The sequence below is a fragment of the Cynara cardunculus genome (assembly GCF_001531365.2).
Source record: "Cynara cardunculus var. scolymus isolate 2C chromosome LG 2, CcrdV1, whole genome shotgun sequence".
Taxonomy (NCBI): domain Eukaryota; kingdom Viridiplantae; phylum Streptophyta; class Magnoliopsida; order Asterales; family Asteraceae; genus Cynara; species Cynara cardunculus.
In genome coordinates, this window is record NC_037529.1 from 60,643,002 (window position 1) to 60,665,018 (window position 22,017).

The 22,017-nt window shown below is 32.7% G+C and overlaps 2 protein-coding genes across 2 annotated transcripts; one reads left to right on the top strand and one right to left on the bottom strand.

Annotated features, from left to right (window-relative positions):
• Nucleotides 1–477: 477 nt before the first annotated feature.
• Nucleotides 478–876, bottom strand: LOC112506237. The gene is made up of 2 exons (XM_025110254.1): nt 834–876; nt 478–773 (listed from the first exon to the last, which is right to left on the bottom strand). Exons 1-2 carry the CDS (start codon nt 874–876, stop codon nt 478–480), a joined length of 339 nt encoding a protein of 112 aa, XP_024966022.1.
• A 10,970-nt stretch (nt 877–11,846) lies between these two features.
• LOC112507300 (cytochrome P450 704C1-like) lies at nt 11,847–14,802 on the top strand. Its single transcript, XM_025111832.1, has 7 exons — nt 11,847–12,158; nt 12,367–12,582; nt 12,692–12,982; nt 13,191–13,523; nt 13,659–13,862; nt 14,187–14,367; nt 14,495–14,802. Exons 1-7 carry the CDS (start codon nt 11,847–11,849, stop codon nt 14,536–14,538), a joined length of 1,581 nt encoding a protein of 526 aa, XP_024967600.1. The 3' UTR covers nt 14,539–14,802.
• Nucleotides 14,803–22,017: the final 7,215 nt, after the last annotated feature.

Genomic DNA, 22,017 nt, shown 5'->3' on the forward strand with positions numbered 1-22,017 from the left:
CAAGCAGCATACTTAGGACACTCTTTCTTCATGTGTCCTGCTTTCTTGCAAAAGTAGCAGGTGAATTCCTTATCCTGCTTCTTATGCATTTTCTGCTTTGGCCCTTTTTCTGCAGTTTCCTTAGCTCTCTTCCTCTTCTTATCCTGAGAGGTTGATGCCAAGTGAGCACTCTCTATTTATCTCGCTTTAGTCGTTCTTCCTCTTGCACAAGATGTGACATGAGCTCATTAAGAGTCCATTTATCCTTCTGAGTGTTATAACTCACCACAAATTGTCCGAATTGTGCAGGAAGTGATATGAGAATCAAGTGAAYGRRCAARTCTTCCGAAAGCTCTAACTTTAGTTCCTTGAGTTTCCCATTGAGATTAGACATTCCCATGATGCACTCCCTTATGTTCCCTTTTTCTTTATACCTCATGGTGACGAGTTTCATCAAAGTGTTACTTGCTTCCGCTTTTTCATTTTTAGCAAAAATTGCTAAATTTCAGTGAGGAGCTTCTTAGCATCAGTGCTCTCAGTGATAGAGCCCCTAAATCCGCTCGAAATAGAGCGTTCCATGATCATTAGACACATGTGATTAGAGCGATCCCACCTCTCAATTTTATCCGTATTTGGGTTTTCCGCAATGGAAATGGGTCGCTCAATCCGAAGTGCTTGGTCTAAATCCATGCAACCGAGAACAATTTCCACACTCTCTTTCCACATGGCATAATTCGTCCCAGTCAGAGTAGGAATACCATCAATTTGAGCAGATACATTATTAGCATTAGCAACTGTATATTAAACAAAACAAATAACATGCTTAGCAACTATGTCATATCGGAGGAAAATACGTGCATGTATGACATAAAAATTTCGAAACATTGGTGGGCCCATTAACAAGATACCTAACACAACATCAATATTTAGTCTTTGGACTAAAATATTAACTTGTAAGTGGTACTCTCAACGTAGTAATCAAATATTGAAAATAAATCATGTCAAACAATACCCTTCATTTGGGCCGGTCATTGCTCACATGGAAAACTTTACAATAATCATATATTTATTACCACATGTATATTAATTATCCGGCCAAATAACAATTTTCCTTTGGGCCAATCACTATTCGCATAAATAACAAATATACTCATCTTTATACCTTAAAACAAATTAATTGTCACAAGAGGGGTTACTTTGGCAACTATATTATGTCAATCAATTTATTTTAAAATACAAGACAATTAAGTGCAAACATAATAAAACAGTTTGGACCTTGATATAATTTTACTCCATCGAAACTAATGTTTCAGACAATCTACACTTAATCTCAATGGGAAATATTATTTATTTCTTAATAGCCCAACTAACAAACAAAATCCTCCAAAAACCATAACATAATCTTTATTGAACGAAAAAATTATCTTAAACAAAAAAAACTTCTTTTCCATTCACAACAACGAATAACAATAATAAAATATAACAATTGTCATGGTAGTAATCAGTTTCACCAAAAAAAAAGATACGTTTATATGGATATCACAAAATATATATAAACAATTTATACAATATATGACTGTCAAACTTGAGTTCTAGAGAAACGAAAAACGATAATATATAATCACGAATCTAAAAAACAATAAACGGCGGCAGAAGTCTCAAACCATTGATATCCAAAAAAATCATCCATCGAAATTGTTTCACTCGATTACTCTAATCCAAAAGTTTTTTATTTATTTATTATTATTCATTCGAATCATTGGCGACAGAATTAAAAAAAAAAACTTTTTAAATCCCCATAGCAAAACAATTCACCTTACGAAACAATTATACCACAAAAAAAAACTAATTATTTCTAATAATTCAATGTGAAAATGTGGCTCTGATACCACTTGTAGGAAAAACACGTGATTATCGAGTAAAAATCACATTTGATACAACATGTCAATATGACCAAGGGTCGTGGGAAACATCTTCCTTACTATGATCGGTTAATGCAACATGTTGATTACATATAATTACTTATATCACATATGATCTTTCAACCTCTACTTTTCTTGTAAATTGAACGTCTTATTGTTCGATATTGTCTGTATATGTATACGTGCTTGTATGTGCGTTGTTTTATTTAGATTTGTCAGGTTATGAAATCATGCCTCATTTAGTCATTTGTTCAAGTTACTTTCTATGAGGGGTAATTTTGTGATTTATTAGTTCATACATTATTTCATATGTTTTAACATTAAATTTTCTTTCTCTTTTAGAAAATAATACAAATTGTGTTGATTTACATACATGTAATAACAAAACGTTTGTAGTTATTTAATATATAAATTGTATTTCATATTTTTATAACTATAAAATATTTAAGAATTAAATTCAGATAGGGTGATTATAGGTATTAGTAATTTTAATTTTATTTTATATCTAATTAACATGAGTTTATCTTTTGAGTATTTAAAACAAAAGGAAAACTTGGTTTAAAAAATACCATGTGGAGCCAAAAGCAAACATTGAGGTTCGGGTGCAGTGTGGAGCAGTTGGAACTTGGAAGGTGGTTAATACTTAAGAGTAAACTACAATTTTGGTCCTTGTAATTTGTCGGTTATAATGGTTTTCGTTCTTCCAATTTTGAAACTATAAATTAGTCATTGCAGTTTATAAACTCTTGGATTTGATCCCTTTAACTAACGATCATAAAAAAAACCCCGTTAAATGAGAGGTATTTTATACTTTTTACAATTTTTAAAATTTCTATTATCTATATATATATAAATACTAACCAAAACTATTGTGCAAACTATGTTAACCAACATCAACCAATCATGTTCCATCTTTTAGTTAGGTTTAAATGTAACTCACATATTAATTGTAAGGGTATTTAGGTAATTTATCATTCTTATGTAACTTCCAAATATTTTATTTGGGAGTTATAAATCTTAAAATATCACTAATTGATCTTCATGTAATAATGACATTAAGTTTCACATATGATCATCTTACTGAATTTTACATTTATTCTTCCTATAATGGTTTTGATATTGTAAATTTGAAAAAAGTCCATTTTGTAAAGATTTCGTTATAGTCCGAGTAATATGGATAATCATAAAGTAAAACGGATCGACAACAAAGATGGTCATGACAAAGATGGTCATGACAAAGATGAGTTAGGAGTTAAGGCAGTAGAGGACATGTTGTTGAGAATGGGAGGGAAAAGGGGGGAGAGAGAGAGATGGTGGTTGCATCACCTTGGAGTTTGATGGTGAAGTGATGATCGGTGATGTGCTTTGGTGATGCATGAGTTCTAACTTTATTTGAGGGCATGGGGTTTCTCTATAAGTAGAAAAGTGGAAAAAGACTAAGACGTTCATCAATTAGTGGATTCTTTTGATGATTGTTAAAGTGAGGGACCGAATCAGAACGTTTTCGCAAACCATAATAATCAAACTGTATTTTCAAAACTCTAAGATCGATAACCGTTATAATAACAAACCACAAGGACCAAACTTGTAGTTTACTCTTACTTTAATTATATATTTTATTTTATTCTTGATATAATATTACAAAATGTTATATTACAATAAAAAATTTGAAACATATATTTATTTAAATATATTTTAGAAAAAAGTAATTAAATCTATATATATATATATATATATATATATATTAAAAGAAGAACCATGAGTGTTTGAGGTGACATCATGAGAATAGTGTATTGAGGTGTTGTTGAATTAGGTCCCAATGTACAAGAAATTATCATACAAAATACTTGGTCCAAAAATTCCAAAATACATTTCTTGTGTTTTATAATTTACACTACCTATTTAAGAGTTTATAGTTTAATTCTTAAAGACCCGCTGTTCTATTTTCGTGTTACCTATTTTTTTAATTTGAACGGAAGGAAATTCCCAAGGAGACGATCGTAACCTCTGAGCTTAAAGATGGAAAGCAGATTCCTTTTCGTTGATCCATTTAGTAGCACGAAGTCCGGAATTGGACCCTCGGACTCGGAAAGTAATAATGAAAAAACGTGGGAATTCGAGGTCTCATGAACTACTACTTCTTTCCTGTAAATCAGTCTATCTTGATTTGTTACCGAGAACTTGGGGTTGGTGATCCAAACAGCAATGCACTCAATTAGAAATTGCATCCATCACTGTCGTTTTTATGTTGTTGAGTACCTTGCTTGGTGGTTCAAAATGGAAGTCTAGGTATCTGATGAGAAAATTTATTGTGGGAAACGTCTTCTTAAAACATATTAAGGGGCCATTTACCTAAATGCTTACCATTAAGAGTCAATATAGTAATATAATTTACTGGGTAAGATTGTAGTATATCAAAATGGTGTTGTATGCAACAATTTACCCGATAAGCGTTTACCCGGGTAAGAATCGTGATCATCACTTACCAAGTAAGACTTTTCATCTTTATCATTACTCTTACCGGGTAAAATTTTTGACCCTTGTCAATTTCATTCGGTAAGTAATATCATCCAGTAAGCACTTACCGGGTAAGCGTTTAGTAAACGGCCCCTAAGTTTCACTTATATTACATAAGCGTCAAACAATATTATGTACTAAAACGATATTTTCTCCAAACTATAGATCCCCGAATATAATTGAAGGTATATTTTCTCAATTGAAAATTGAAAATGCAAGTATGTTTTCTATTTTGAGCAATTTGTGAATTACATGAAGTAATTATGATCGTTTTTCAATTATCAGATTTCAAAGGAATCTGATGAAATTGAAATGGTCATCAAAAGTCGCTGAATTTAAGTTCTTTAGGTTTATTAAATAATTGAAATATCTTTTCTCGCCATCTTTTAAAAATATTATTCTACCTTCAACCCTCAACCTAAAATTAACATACAATCCACGAAAAATCAATGTGCAACCATTTCAAACCAATTGTAACCATTTACCATCCTTTTATAAACCCGACATGATTGTACGAGGTCACAATTCACCCAACACGATCATCTGGGGTAAACCACCTTCTATTGGACCAACCTTGCCACAATTACAACCGAATCAGCCTCGTTGATGCTACCTTTCCGATGTGAAGGTTAGTTATGATGGGCTAAAATAATAATAATACATAGACAATAGATAAAGGTTCAAATAGAAAATTAAAAAAGTCAATATAGTGCCAACCTAAAGAATTCATTTTCTTTTAGCTACATTTTTCTTATATTAAGAAATTGAGTAAAGTATATTTGTTTCTTGTAGTTGACGTTCACTATTAAGTGTAATTTATATTACATTTTCGTTTATTATGGTTGTCATTTTATTTCGCTTTTAATTCCTATAACTAACTTTCATAAAAAAAGTATGTTAACTAAGATGTATCTGCACAATGCAGCAGCATTTAAATGTTTTAACAGAATTGATATTGAAACCTCAAACGCTTTCAAGATATCAAATTGTCTATTGCTAAGGGTTTCTAGTAGATAAATATGTAACTGGTTTCCTAATCCTATAATTTCCAGTGTGTAGAATTGATATGCTTTCTTAGTTTTTACATACGTTAATAACATTCATCTCAAGATATCGACTCTTTTATAAAATTACATATATTAAAGTAGAAAAGGAAAAAGAATGTGCTATAATAAGTTCACATATACCTCAATAAAATCATATGCTGCCATCATTTTCTCATCCCAAAATACATGTTCAACTTGAGAAAACATCAAAGAAAATAATAATTAAGGATGCATGAGATCAGGCTATAGCCTATAGGGTATCGCCATACATGACATGAAACGATTATCAATAGATTAAACAATCAAAGCACAAGTCAAGGGTCAAAATTGTAGTCTAGTGGAAAAGAGATCCAAAAGCCACTTGATCGAGGCTTAAAGCCTAGTAAATGATGGATCTACTAGTAGAAAGAATAGAAAATCAAAAGAAAAGAACAAAAACAAAGTATAAACTGATATGCTAACATAATGCCAATCTATATTGGTAAGAAAGTGCATGTAGATATGGCCTTCCACCCGACCCTTGGAACATACTAAAGCCCCAGGTGGCGAAGAGCCGACATCGAGGTTAAAGGGAGTTCTTCGCCTAAATTGCTTTGAATGGGCTAGCTCGGAGATCCACGACTATCATCACACTGTATGATAATTTTCCAATCAAATGCTTCAAGGAGTATATTCACATAAAACTACAGCTTAAATTAAGTAGGAAGGAATCAAATCTCTTGGGGTCCAAGGACCATTATTTTCCTAATGACTTGCAATTCTCTTCATGCTTAGTAACGCTTTTAGAGGTTGCTTCTAGCTCTAACCAATCTCATTGGTTGTAACATGTAGCAAAATACATACTATGCAATTAAGGATTTGAATGATGGATTATGAACAATATTCCTAAAAAGATACAAAACTACAATATATATACACATACACACTACTAAACGCAATATATTTACCTAGAGACTTTTCCTTGAGAAGTCCGTCGTTAAAGGGTGATTCATCACAAAATTGTCACAAAAGTTGGTGGGTAATTTAAATCAGTAACAAATTACCCAGACATTCTAGGTGATCCGTTGATATTTTTTTGAAAAACATCGGAATCTACCGAATAATAGATATTTTCTGGGTAATCCGTTAGCAATTACCAACGGAAATTTTCTTGGATGATTTTGTGGGTAAAAATCATTTGTTTGTTTTGTAGTGATAATTTAAATGCAAAAGGTGAGAAATATCCATCCTATGCGAAATGGGGCCACCCTAGCCCATTGAGTGCTCTACCTCGGGCCATCGACATCATACGCTCTACTGAAATAGATTTCGCGGAAAACCAGCTATATCCGATCTTGGTTGGCCTTTCACCCHTAGCCACAAGTCATCCCCGTAATTTTCCACGTCAACAAAAAACATATAAGAATTGAAATTCACAAGGATTTGAAGATAGAAAAATACAACATTAAACATACAATACAAGGATTTGAATGATGGCTTTTGAACATTAGTCCTGAAAAATACAAATGTTATTGATCCAAATAGCACTAAATTCAGAGTATTATTGTTTCATGAAGTTGTTCCAATTCTTGCACACCCTTTCTGAACAAAACTTTGGCGAATGATGACATAATAAATAATTGATATGAAATCACCTGAAACCAAACATCCAAACCAGAAACGTGACAATTCATCATTCTAATTCATAGAATCTAACATATACTTGTATTGGTTCCTGAAAACCTTAACAACCACAAACACATCTAGGTACATGTACACAAATGTGAGAATTCATCTTACAACCTAACTATAAAAATGACAAAAGGAAGAAACTGTAACACACAACGTAGCAATGAAGAAAGATCTCAAAACCCAAAACGCAAACCTTTGTTATTTGGTATCTAAAAATGAATATGAGAAACATCTTCTTATCACGGATGCGAAGGGGTGTGAGTTTGGTCAGAATTTTTTTTCGTAGAAACTGATTATCGTGCAAATGGAGGGTGGTTGGACACGGAAGGAGTGGGAAATCTGAAGGTTTAGGTTGAAGCATTTACTTCTACTTTCCAACCATTTCGAAGGAATTAATCATCATCCAATCTAGGAATCAAAGCTAGGACTCAAGATCCAAGCCAATAACTCCATCTCCTAGGGTTTTCTTGATTTTCTAGGTTTCCACCAAAACCTAGTAACGTGAGTTCATCCTAACTTTTCCTGAACATTATACATGTCAAAATGCTTCATTTTAGTCATAAACATCTCTCTTTATAAACATTACATATTTATGAATTGTACCAATTTGGGTATTTCGGAAGATTTGGGAGTTTCTACCTTTTTACTAGAAAAGTGAGCTCTTCAAATATGTGTTATGGAAATAGGTTTTATGAACATAAATGTTACTATAGCTCTTGAACTACATGTTTTTATCAATGTTTATCATGGATTTATACATTTTTTAAGGTATTTCATGTAAAATAGTTATGCTTTGAAAAAAGAAGTATTTCATATGTGATTTAAGGTCATTCTATAAATTATAAACTCTTGGAAAAAGGAGGATGCAAGTAATATTTGTTTTTGGATAAGAAATGCTTTATTTGAAGTAAAGGGGATTTGCTCATATTTGGTAATATTGTGTCAGATAATTTTGTAAGGATATTTGGATGATGAAAAGTGAAAACTATGTATATTATTATTGTTGATCACTTTAAATTTGTAATTTATATTAGATTGCAATCCAATGGATCCATAGGCATAGGAGTCGATTTATTTTAAATGGGATAGTCATCCCATTTGTAACTAGGAATAAAGATTGAGTTATCGGAGGCTTTGAACTATAAATCATATGTTGGTTGAACTCTAGCTATTGGCCGCTTAATGCAAATTTCTAGTGAATGGTTGTAACTAGGATCATCAAGAGGGCCTTGAACTATAAATCATAGTTTGGTTGAACTCATTGGTCACTGATCCTTCGTATTAGCTCTATAACATGGAATTGTGCTTTACTTCTGTGTTCCACCACGACCCATGGAAAATCGAGTCTCTCCCGTCATCGTATGATGTATTTTTGAACTTATGGTATGTTTTCAAAATGGTTCTTTCTCTTTAGAGAGAGAGAGAGAGAAATGAGAGAAGTAACTTTTTGGATAAGTTTATTAGAGAGAAAGAATTAGAAGTAATAACTAAGTGGAGAGCACTCAACTATTTATACCCACTGCATTAAATACAATTTATAAGGTACAGAACACCTGTAAAGATTTTGGAAGAAAGTTTGTCCTTTGCTACAGTGAAAATCCTATCGTTGTTTATGAGCAGTCATCTTTTCATAAAGTAGGTAAGCACAATAGAGTCAACTAAGTGGCTCTGTACTGTATTATACTCCATAAAAGGTATTGGTTTGTCCTTAGTATGTGAGAGGACAAGACACAAACAATCGTGCATGTAAGCTTCATTTGATCGCTGAATGCTGGGATGACGTTAGACGTCTCTTCAGCATTTGTTGAAATTTGTGCAGTCTTCACACATATGTAGACGAGCTTGTAATCACTGAGTGTCGCTTCAGATCACGAATGCGCTAGTCTCTAATCTTCAGTTTCTATCTTCGGCATTGCTGAAGGTTCTTTGGTGAGAGTTTTGTCTTCTTGAAATATAACAATTTTCGACTATCCAGTGATGATCGTTGAAACCGAATAAACAGAAACACTGTATTTCGATAGGTAAAATGGATTAGCATCAACTCAATGAGAGAGGATCAATAATCCCCCCTATTTGATGATGACAAAGCAACATAAACAAAATTGTCCAAGTTATAATAATAATAAGGAAAATGTACAAGTAAAATAAAGTCCCTTTTAATTATTGTGGGATCTTTTTCAGTGATACAGTTTTCTTATACAATTAACTTAAGTTGTAAAGGATTACAAGTTTAAGGGAACAAATACAAGTAATAATAACTGAAACTAAAAGCTTATTTACTAACTGAAAGTTGTCAGTGAATGGAATAGTAAACTAGAACTCATAGATACTTGTTTTTGTTACTCTTTTTAGGGATCTTTTTCAATGACACTAAAGGAATGCTTATATTATTCAAAAGGAGAAATTACAAGTGTTTCAACAGTAAGTGTTGGACCTATTACATATAGATTGTACACTAAAAGTAATAAAAAGAAAAACGATATTACAAGATAGAAAGTTTTAACTATTCAAGGTCGTTGAGGTTGATGTACCTTGGTACTTCTTCTCCTAGCTTCTTTCGACGTAGATATTTCTTTTCGATCCTGCAGTCTATCGTCTCACCAGGTACGTCATTGTCCAACCAAGATCTTAGATATTCGAGGTGGTCTATTTGACAGAGACAGAACTCAGATACTCTTTGGAAGTTGTACTCATCGTCATAGTCGATGAATATTAATCCATACTCAAGCTTGAAGTGCACAATGTTAGGTATATAAGGATTTCCTATAAGGAGAACTTAGTTTCATGTTTATTCCTTAGAGTAGGTCCATTATTAGGATCTACAGGATTTCTTCTTCACTTGGGCAGGATCTCTAGCACTTGAGGAACAACAACATGCATAGACACCATCTTGATAAGATCATTCAGAATATATTTGATAATAGGTCGGTTCCTAGACTTTAAGCGCTGAGTGGCTTGACGAATTTCTAGCCATTCGTCATAGCCATATTGTCCGATATATGAAGGATATTCAGTGACCGCTTCAAAGTCGTCTATATTCATAATCATCATTAAAACGTGCATACTCACAATAATTACTTTATCTGTAAGTTCAAAAAATTTATTACAAATGTTTAATATTTAATATGAATTTAATATTTTGGTCAAAAAATTAAATTCACTATTTATGTAGAAACACCGTATTAAAATAACTAATACTATTAGTATTAAGTTGTCACGAGTTAAATAAATTATAATAATAAAATTAAAAGATTAATAATAATATTATTGTTATAAAATAAAATAAAATAAAACATTTATTTTCATAAAGAGGAACCAAGGAGTATCTCATATAGCATATATTATTTACAGGACGACATTGTCTCGTTAACAGAGTTGAACGTAAATGTTAACAAGAGGTCATTTAAAAATACATGTGGTGCAATAATTTTATAGGGAGAACACATGATTAAGTGGGGTGTAAGTCAAAATTAGGGGGAAAAGGTGCCACAACATGATAATTTTATGCATTTTGCTAGGGCTGGGAGATAGACAAATTAAAGGGGAGGTTGATGACGATATATATAATTCATCACATAAAGACAAAATGAATAAAGTGGAAAATAATCATGGGATTGTTGTGTGACAAGAAGAATCAACGTAATAAACTTAAAGGGAACATTCTATATGGATAGCCATGACCACACAAACCACGTTTGAAAGAGTCGGACTGTTGGGGGACAAAGAAGGCTCGTGAAAGAAAGTTGCAAGTTACAGAATATGAAGATGTTTAGATGGACTTGTGATGAAACCATGTAAGACAAGATACCTAACAATGTTTTCTAGGTAGGGTTGTGAGTTGCGACAATCACAAAAAAATTGATAAGAGGAAAGATTGAGGTGGTTTTGACATGTTCGCATGAAACTAAGGGTGTCACCCATGAGGAGAGTAAACGGTGTGACAGTTTAGGGAGCAAGGAATGGTAGGCTGAGGAGGATGTCGAATGAGCAGTTGATGACGAATATATTAACCTTGGACATTTGATAGGAATTCTTGGAGATACATGACTAAGGTAGTGAGTACTACTTAACTGTATAAACCAATAGCTTGTTTGGATTAGATCGTCTATTTTTTTGACAGCCCCGATCTACGTAAAATTGACAGTGAAAATGAAAGATAACATATAGAGTAAATAAGAACCAAGGATAACAAAAAGAATAAGGGACTTAGAGAGGTAGAGGGTGGTAGAAGGGAACTAGCCGATAGAGTTACAAAGTCCCACGATATATTAAAGGATGTGTATGTTTCCTTTGGTTTTATGTTTCATTGTGTCTATTTCAGCTGTTACTTTTTTTTTCTTGTTGTTGTCTATTTATTAACCTTGGTTTTTATTTCCTTCTACCTTTTCTTTTCTTTAACTTTTTGCACAAATGTTGTATAAACACTGGTTTTCAATAAAATAGACGTTCTGTTTTTTGGGTAAAGGATCTGCATACATCTCATCTCCAGACTTGAAATTTAACGAGATGTAATGGATTTGTTTCATTTGGTTTGGTTATAATAATAATAATAATTAAATAAGAAAAGTAATGATAATAATAATATATACTATAGTAAATTAAAAAAATAATAACAATAAATTAAAAAGGTAATGGAGGGGGGGCGGTTGTGACCCTATATTAGTCATTCCAAACTTGTTACAAAAAACACATTCCCTTTCATTCTAAGATAATGGCAACTTCCATTATTTCTCTCTCAAATCCAATCTTCATTCTAATAATCACAGCTCTATTTCTTCTTCTTTCGGTCTACATCTACAATCAGCCACAAAAAAAGGGGAAGACCACCAAGAAGTATCATCCAGTTGGTGGGACTAAGTTTCATCAGTTTATCCACTTTCGCAGGTTGCATCATTATTGTACTGATCTGGCTAAAAAATACAAAACTTATAGAATATATAGCCCTCATAATAGTGAGATTTATACAACTGATCCTGCAAATGTGGAGTACATCCTCAGAACAAATTTCGACAATTATGGCAAGGTATGTGCCCTAAATGTGTCATGATTTAGGTGTAACCAATTTTGGTTTTAACAGTACACATATGGGAATCATTTCTAACCAACAGTTAAATATATCATTCACTCCATGTAAAGTATTTTATTAAGGTTTCACGTTTTGAGAGATTGTTATTAAAGTTACTCCTATTAAATTCTTCTTACAAGTTACTTTGGTGCAAAACATATTGTAGGGATCATTTATGAACCACACCCTAAAGGATCTACTTGGCGATGGAATATTCACAGTTGATGGGGACGAGTGGAGAGAACAGAGGAAGGTATCGAGCCACGAATTCTCTAAGAAAGTGTTGAGAGATTTTAGCGGTGTAGTCTTCACCGAAAACACTATAAAAGTCGGCAACATTTTGTCAAAAGCAGCAAGTAGCAACCAAACAGTCGATATAACTGTAGGTTTCTCAATCTTTAATTAATTTTCTCACTGACATTTTCTTGTAATACCCTGTTGATTATTGTCATTAGAGCTAATCATCACACTCCCAATGTGCATAAATACAGGACTTGTTCATGAAATCAACAACTGATTCAATATTTAAAGTTGCTTTTGGAATCGATTTTGACAACATTAGTGGCTCAAATGAAAAAGGAGCTAGATTCTGTCGTGCATTTGATGATGCAAATGAATTGGTACTTCGAAGATTTTTTGACTTATCATGGAAGATCCAGAAGTTTTTCAATATTGGACCAGAAGCAGAGTTAAAGAAAAATGTCAAAGTGATTGATGACATTATTTATAAGTTGATCCAGACCAAGATTGAAAAAATGAGRGAGGGAAACGATGATACTTTGGTAAGCTTATATACTCTTATTGAATAAAAGACGTAGATATAYAAGAACCTCAAATATTTTGAAATCCATGAAACCAATCTTGAATTCATGATGTATTTGTGATTTCTATATGTATTTTCCGATAGACATATATACAATTTGCACTATTTTCATTCAAACCAAGAAAACATATGAGACTAATTAAATATTTTTTTTGTGGAATTTGCAGATGAAGAAACAAGACCTTCTTTCGAGGTTTTTGCAGATCAAGGATATAGATCAAAAGTACGTACGAGATATAGTTGTAACGTTTGTTCTTGCTGGTAAAGATCCTATAGCAACTAGTTTGTATTGGTTCATTTACATGCTCTGCAAACATCCTCAAATTCAAGATAAGGTGGCAAAAGAAATTAAAGAAGCAACCAACATGAGCATGAAAGAATTAGAGATCATAGATGTTGCAGAGTTTGCAACCCGTGTGACCGAGGAAGCCCTTGACAAGATGCAATATCTTCATGCAGCTCTAACAGAAACCATCAGACTCTATCCTGCCTTGTCAATGGTATGCAACCTTAATTCGATCTTCAACACTTGTTTAGTTAATTTCTAAGGACGAGCCTTTAGTAACTGGTAGTAGCGTTACTCTCATAATAAAAATTTCTTAAGAATATGGAGATGATATTATATAATTATACAGGACCCAAAGACATGCTTTTCAGATGATGTTCTACCCGATGGTGGTTTTGTGAAGAAAGGGGARGTGGTAGTTTACATGCCATATGCAATGGGAAGGATGACGTTCATATGGGGTGATGATGCACTTGAGTTTAAACCAGAAAGATGGCTTGATGAGAATGGTGTCTTCCATCCAGCGAGCCCCTTCAAATTTACAGCTTTTCAGGTTCGTATATATACCATTAATTTCACATGATCCATAATTAGGTGAAACTTCCACTACATATGGTATAAGTCGTTTTCTATTTTCATTTTTGGTAACCCTGTGTGTCTTGATTAGTTTACGCATGCCTCGACTAATCCAAAGGAACCCTAAATGTAACAAACATGAGACTCAAACTGGTGAACCTTGGGCACGACCCCTAAATCCTAGCATTTACGATTAATCTATCGGTTGCAACATGTACATTTGACATTGCTTTTCATTGATATACATTTTCATAATAGTAAACTGTAATCCCTCTTATTTCTCTTTTGTATTCATTCATAGGCTGGACCTCGAACTTGTATGGGTCGAGATTTCGCGTATAGGCAGATGAAGATATTCTCTTCTATCTTGTTGGGTTGCTTCGCGTTCAAGTTGAGTGATGAAAGCAAAATCCCACATTACAGAACTATGATTAATCTTCAGATTGATGGTCCACTACATATTTCTGTTTCCAAACGATACGGTATATATACACAATTGTCCTTAAACTCAAAATATATGTTTGCATATATCATAGCATATGCTCTGATGTTAAATTCTAAAACCATAAACTCAATGAATTTTGAGCTGACGAGTAGTGTGTGTTACAGGAGCAGACAAGTCCGAAAGCTACAAGGGTGAAGATTTGATTTAAGGGCGTATGTTGGAAGTCACCATGTCTTGACTATGCTATTTATATTGTGTTGCATTGAGTATCATGTACTACTAAGTTTGATGTATTTGGTATTGTAAACCAATGTTTTATGACATTTTAACTATTATGCTACAATGTGGTGAATAGTTTGTATTAATCAAGTTGTGCATCGAGATATTGCATTGAATCTTGTATTGTATGCTACTAAGTTTCATGTAATTTGCATTGTAAATCAACGTTTAAGTTGTTACGATGTTTTAACAATTTTGATAATGATGTGATGAATGGTTTATATGATTTAATTTATGCGGTGCACGTCGTCACGACACTAATAAAAGGGTGGTGTTACATCATGTCACCAAAACAGATGATGTAGCTTATAAATTACCAAATCTTATATCTTATCAATTAAGAAATTATTAATACAATTTTTGTTACATATTTTTATCACATTAATAAAAAGTAATAAAGATGAAATATTAATTAGTACCATAATCAATCTCACTGTTGGATTTAAAGAACCATCTTTATAAAATTTCATTATATATATTCATGTTACATATAAAAAAGTGGTGACATGGTATAATATTCAATTGCATAAAATTATAAGGATTGTAAAGCAGGGCGGACCTATGATGATTCGAATGGGGTTTCATGCATCTATTCAACCGATTTTTGTAAGTATAATTTAGTTGGGGTATGAAATGTTCATTCGTTAAACTTTTAGGATTGTTTCAAGATATTAGAAAATACAAAAAATCGAAAATTGAAGTCCATCGAAATCAACCAAAAACTTTAAAAATTCCATTAAAAATGGTGGAATTTGATTAGAAATACATTGATCGACTTTACAAACCCTTAATCCACCATAAATGTATACATGTTTTGACAAAAATAATGGATTTACCACTAGACCCTAAAGTAATCATGTTGCATGAAAAAAACCCATCTAATAACAATAAAGTTTTGAACAAATGATATATTTGCATGTGCAAAATTCAAATCTTGCATGAAAATGTATATTAAAAAATTGAGCCATCTAAAAAGTAAAGTTTCCCATATACTTAAAAGGTAAAGGGACTTAAATGATCATATAATACCTAGCTCCGTAATACCTACTAAATGATAAAAAAAATTCGGACTTTATCCATTTTTCCAGACTTTATCCAGAAATCATTAGGTCCGTAATACCTACTAAACGATAAAATTTCGTGTTTTTTGGCCTATATCCACAACCACATGTCTAAAAGTATTACGGATGCGACCCAAAATCCTATTTTCCTTTGAAAACCACAGGTCCACAACCACCATTGTAATACCCAATCCATAATAATTAATGTCGTAACGCTACATCCACAATAGTTGCAGATGTACCACATGTCAATGTTGGGTGGTTACTCGAAAACCCTAATATTTTGAATTGAATTTGTAAGTTTTCTCTCTCGTTTAAAAACCATTGACCACATTGAATCCGTAAGGTTTTCTCTCTCACATCTCTTAAAGCTTAAAGCCAACGGTTTTTAGTATAATAAAATTTGGGGGACCACCAAACATATAACCATTCAATTTTTGAGAGCACGCCCTTTGCTTCCGTTAGTCGATTGATGCACGTGTTTTTCCCAAGTCAATTCGCTTCATGCTTCTGTAATTGCTGTGATTAGTTCTTTTCTTCATATTTATCTAAGTTTGAAACCCCCAGGGTGGAACGGAACCGTAACCGGAACACCATAATCGCTTCACGCTATTTGCATTTTTTTTATGATGTCAAAATTAGGTCGATTCATGCATTTAAAATGTTAAATATGAGTTTTAATGTTGATGTGCGTAAATAGGAAACCATTAAGTAGAAGTAAGAGTAACTTACACGTGGTTGCCACCAACTATCGTCTTGTCCCTCGTGATTTGGTAAAAACTGTGATTTTCTTCTCTGTGGTTGTTATTCCTATTATTTGTAATTTACTGTTATTTTCATTCTTATGATTTACAATGTAGGGCATCTCCAACCAACACTAAAAACATTAAAAAAGAAGATATTCTTATATCCAACCCAACAATAAAACACCAAAAAAAGATAGGGCTCAATAAAATAGGCTTTTATATTCGGAGGTAATAAAATGTGTGAACTATTTTTTATATTAATATCGCAATGAGATCTTATAGTCTTATATATATATATATATATATATATATATATATATATAGATTAATAGTTTAATATACAAAATAATTTTTTATATTTAGTTTATAATTTATTTATTTTGTGATTTCAAATTATAAATTAATTTAAAATAATTTAATTTCCATTAATATGAAATAATATAGATTTTGGTTATCCACATTGATTAGAAATTGATACGTCGATAGAGAAAGATTAATATATAAGAGAAGGAGAAGATCCCTTTGAACATTAAAAGGTTCATTTGACTATATAAGCCATTTATCTTTCAATTTTAGGAGTAGTGGTTATTTTTTTTCTTTATAAAACTCAATCAATAGCATCAATATTCATCATAATAATCTCTCTCTCTCTCTCACACACACACACACACACATATATATATATATATATATATATATAAGTATTGATGTGGCACCCTAAAATTTGAGTATTCTTCATTCTTGAATTGCGATTGAATTTTGTCTAACCCACATTGATATATATATAGATGAAATATTGACAATGAATGGCGGGCATAACAAGATGTTGAGATGCCTTTGTGGCAAGTCATGAGACTAGCTTCTCTTGACCGATAGTCTAAAATCACGTGGTTGGATCATTGTGACTAGGCTTCCGAACATATGGGGTTGGCCTATTTTAGCCAACCTTTTTTTTGTGAAAAAGTTAATCTATACTAAAAATTAATTGAAGAGATAATTTGTATATGGTTTTGAAAGTACAGTTGATGCGACACCCTAAGATTTGAATATTCTTCAATCTTGAATTATGATTGAGTTTTGTATTATCCCACATGGGTTGAGAGTTGAAAGATTGACAAAAATGGTTGATATGTAGAATGAGGTTGAGATGTCTTTCTGACAACTCGTGAGATTGGTTCCTCTTGGTTGATTCTCTAAACAGTTGTGGTTAGATCGTTTTGGCTACACATGGGGTTGGTTCATTTTTGTAATAACCACAAAAAAAATGGAATTGATAGTCGTTAAATTTCAAGGACATGTAGTGTAAATGCAATCAAAGTGAAGGGTTTAGACCCTAAAATTGAATGTAATTTAATGATAGGAAACCCAATGGTCATGAAACCTACAACCATTAATCTTGGCTTATCGTTTCATATCCCATGAAACCGCCGATGACAGTATAAAATGAGAGGTTGTAGCTTTATGTGAAGTTTGGGGGTCAAGAAGGAGAACTATTGTGAGAAAATACGACGGTGGACGCTGTAATGAGAGTCGACGGTGTTGTACATCACATATAGTTCGATGCCAATCGGGAGACGTTAGCCTCTTCAGAGAATGGTTTGGACTATGACTTGTATAGTGAGTTACACATGATTTATTAAAATGGTTGCATGCCTTATTATCCACAAGTTGTTTGAAGTTTCTCGAGATTTTTGATATGTTATATATGCGCGAAAAATTCAATATTTTTATAATATGTGTTTTGAGTATTTGTGTGTCAATGAGGATGTACTACAATATGATTTGTAAAGAAGAGCATGCTTTGTGAGCTTGCCTGAGCCGTAAGTGCGGACATGTTGTGTGAGTTCGCCAGGTAAAGTTGTGTGGGTAGACATCTCTCATGACGTTGTTGCTTTGTGATGTAGTCACCCACTGTAATACCTTTATTTTGTGAAAAATATTAATCTCATCTAGGCATGCTTAATTTATGAAGCTTAGTGAAATTTGTTTATTGTAAAAATTGTTGTTCATGCATGAAAACCGTGGATTCACTGGGCCTAAGGCTCACCCAAAACTCTTTTAAAACTTTTTCACCCAAGTGGCTATTTGAGTGGGAAAGAAAAGTGCAATAAAGAGAGATAAGGATTTCCTCCAAAGAAGGATATGTGCAGATCAAGGCATTGTTATATAGAGCAAAGTTATGCTCCTCAAAATTCTAATTTAGATGGTGATATAATTTATAAGATTAGAAATTTTATTTTCGCTGCAATGTAAGTGTTTGATCTTGAGATACAAATTTTGTTATATTTAAGTATTCAAAAAAATTTGGGATGTTACAAGTGGTATCAGAGCAAAGTTTAAGTGAATTAGGTTACTTAAACCTAAACTTAAACTGAGAATGGAAGATTTTATTATTGATAGATGTGTGACTAAAGATTGATTTATAGTGATGAGGGTGGTGAATTATGTTAATTTGGGGTTAGTCTTAAACCAGATTAAAGTAGAGAAGTCATTAGATGGTTTAATATCCTTGGATATAATGATATTGATAGAGATGTGTTTATGCAAAACATATGGTAAGATAAGATAAAATAGATGTAGAGTGGTGTTGGTGGATAAAGTTTCGGTGACAAACTGCACTAATTTGCTTTAGCGGGGAAAGCAGATGTTTAGCTTTGAGAATAGTAGGAACTCAAAGTATTGATGATATAGTGAGTTGATTCATCCCATATTTGAGTTGGGGGATCATTTCTTATATCAATTTAAGGAAAGATCAAATAGTCAGATATGAGATTAGCAATGAAGGCATTCGTGTAATCAATGATGATAACAAATTCATGGTAAGTCGATGATCTTGATTGGATGCACGACTAGTTGAARGATTTTTCAATCGAGTTGGAATGTCGATATCATATGTAAATCCTATGAGAAGATCTAAGGGTTCTCAGATGATTAGTTTATTAAAGTAAAAGACACCAAATCAGTGTGCGAGATGGTCTTAGAGTGTAGAAGACTATAATTGATTATTCCAGTAGGACATTGGGGTTATAGTATCCTCTATAGGTATCTCAAGAGTGGTTGAAAAATGATATTAACTTATTGATTTTATGAAAGTAACTATTGTTAGTAGGTATGTATTGCTTTGAACAATATATAAAAGCAAGAAGGTGGTAAAAAAAAGTGTTAATGATTATAATCATGTATCACGTTTAGTAAGTAAGAAATATTTTGTGGTTAAATAATAAGGCTTATCCATGCATACGACTTCTAAGCCATAAAAAGGGGACATTGGAATTGTTCGCTTAGTTGTAGCTAGGAAGACATCATGCTAGAATAGTGTAAACATGCATGGAATGTTTTGCATTAAATCAAAGATAAGTAAGTTACGATATAAGTTCAAGGTGATGAAATAAGTAAAGATGTGCACTTAAAACCATCAACATTTTGAATGAGGCGTAATATCCTAAATGTCAACGAGGATGTAAATGGTCATTATCAAGAGCCTCGTTTAAGAATGACTAATAGACGATATATAAGGGTATGAATTGGGTCGTGAGAACCAAATGGTGGCATGTGTGTTATGAAAGGGGAGTTAATTGATTAGTTGGTATAACAAGTAGCAAAGTCGACTGATGGTACGCACTTATCGTCAAAGGAGAGAGTTGTGACTAGATTCTAGGATGAACACAATGATGATATAAATGAAAAATGGGTTAAGTTAATTTATATGGTTGCAGAAGGATGAATTCAAATATGAATCTGGTGAAATGCTGAAATAACTCAAGGGTTGGTAGTCGACTAATGACTTGGTCAAAGTCAAAAATAAACATAGTACTGTGATCTTTAAGCACATCACTAAAATGTGAAGTGATAAAGGAATCAAGAAAAAAACTTGAGGATGGAAGCGATAATGTGCAGATTAATGCGTTATCGGTGTAAAAACTAGTCCTCCAGTAAGAAATATCTAGTGTAGTGAAAGAAAGTATGGGTACCGGAATCGGTAAGAGAAGACTATGTTAAATCAAAACCCTTCAAAGAATGATTGACATGTTTCAGATGCCACAAAAGGATGAAGGAATGAATATTAAAGGTAAAACTAAAAGTAAAGATAGTTGAATTGAAATAAGGTTAGAGAAAGCAATATGGAAATATAATAAGATACATGGTGAACTTCATCATCTTGGTATCTATGATTGCTAATGTTAGCATGATCTGGAAGTGCTAAAATTGGAGTAAAATGATGATGTTTGTGTAGTCAGGAAGACTAAATGTACATCAATTATCATGAAGTATGTAATGTAACCATATAATATCATAAACTTGATCGGGCTGGAAAGTAAATGAAGTATGCCAGAGATTGGAAGGAAGAACGAGAAGTATGCCAAGAGTGTCATTGCCAGATTAGACAGGGGAATTTTTTTTTGTATATAATGATGTTACAATGTTGGAACTATGAGGTATATCGGTGAAAAGGGGAAATAATATAATATTTATGTCATGGCAATTGAAAATGTATGATTTGAAATTAGTAGCAGTGGTAGTGGAGTTCAAAATATGGAGGCATTATCTAAAGAATGGATTGTWTAGCCTATACTCGATAGCAAAAGACATCTCAAGGGCAAGAGAAAAGCACATGTATGTATAAATGCATGAATATGAAAATGTGTGATGTTAGATGCATAGTTGAATTATGAAAGAATTTACGAGGAATATGACGAATGCTTGCATGTTGCCATATTTTGTAGATAATAATAATATGGTGGTATCTATGTGTGGTAACCTTTAGTGACATTTGGAATAACCGGTTAGACTTAATGCGTTCACTTATAATTAATGACTATCAAAGGAGTACTCGAGTAGAGCAACTCGAAGAGTTATGTGATAAATGCCAGCCGGTTTGTCGAACTAACATCGAAAATAAAAAAGACATATGGATGGACCGAAGGTGGTCCATCGTTCATTAGAAAATATTTCTCAAGTTAGAGATTGATAGAAGATTATTGGGATATGAATAAGTTATTCTCAAGGATGAATGGATGTTTAGAACATCAGACAATAAAACAGTTGGTATAGTGAAATTTATGGCACAATATATCTAATTTAAGAAAGTGTTTAGTAGTCAAAAAGGAAGTCGTAACTATTAACGATGTTAAGAAAAGATAATAAAAAAACTAAGAAGCAAAGGGATTTCTCTCGTGAATGTTCAATGAAGACGTCATAATGGTTCGGAGGCTACTTGGGAACTTGATAAGGGAACGAGATTGAGATTTCCTCATTTATTTGCATAGGGCAAATTTCGAGGATGAAATTTTGTTAAGGGGGAAAGTTTGTAATAACCAAAAAAAGAAAAGAGGAAAGGAATTAGTAGTCGTTAAATTTCAAGGACTTATAGTGTAAATGCAATCAAAATGAAGAGTTTAGACCCTAAAATTGAATGTAATTTAATGATAGGAAACTCAATGGTCATGAAACCTACGGCCATTAATCTTGGTTTATCGTTTCATATTCCGTGAAACCGCCGATGACTTAGTATAAAATGAGAGTTTGTAGCTTTATGTGAAGTTTGGGGATCAAGAAGGAGAATTATTGTGAGAAAATGCGACAGTGGATGCTGTAATGAGA

Excerpts from the sequence above, each read along its gene's own strand:
- LOC112506237 (XM_025110254.1), bottom strand. The coding sequence starts at position 876 with ATGGGCCCACCAATGTTTCGAAATTTTTATGTCATACATGCAC. Across the intron at positions 774-833 it reads TTTTTATGTCATACATGCAC|TTGCTAATGCTAATAATGTA; the intron begins GTATTTTCCTCC and ends TTTAATATACAG.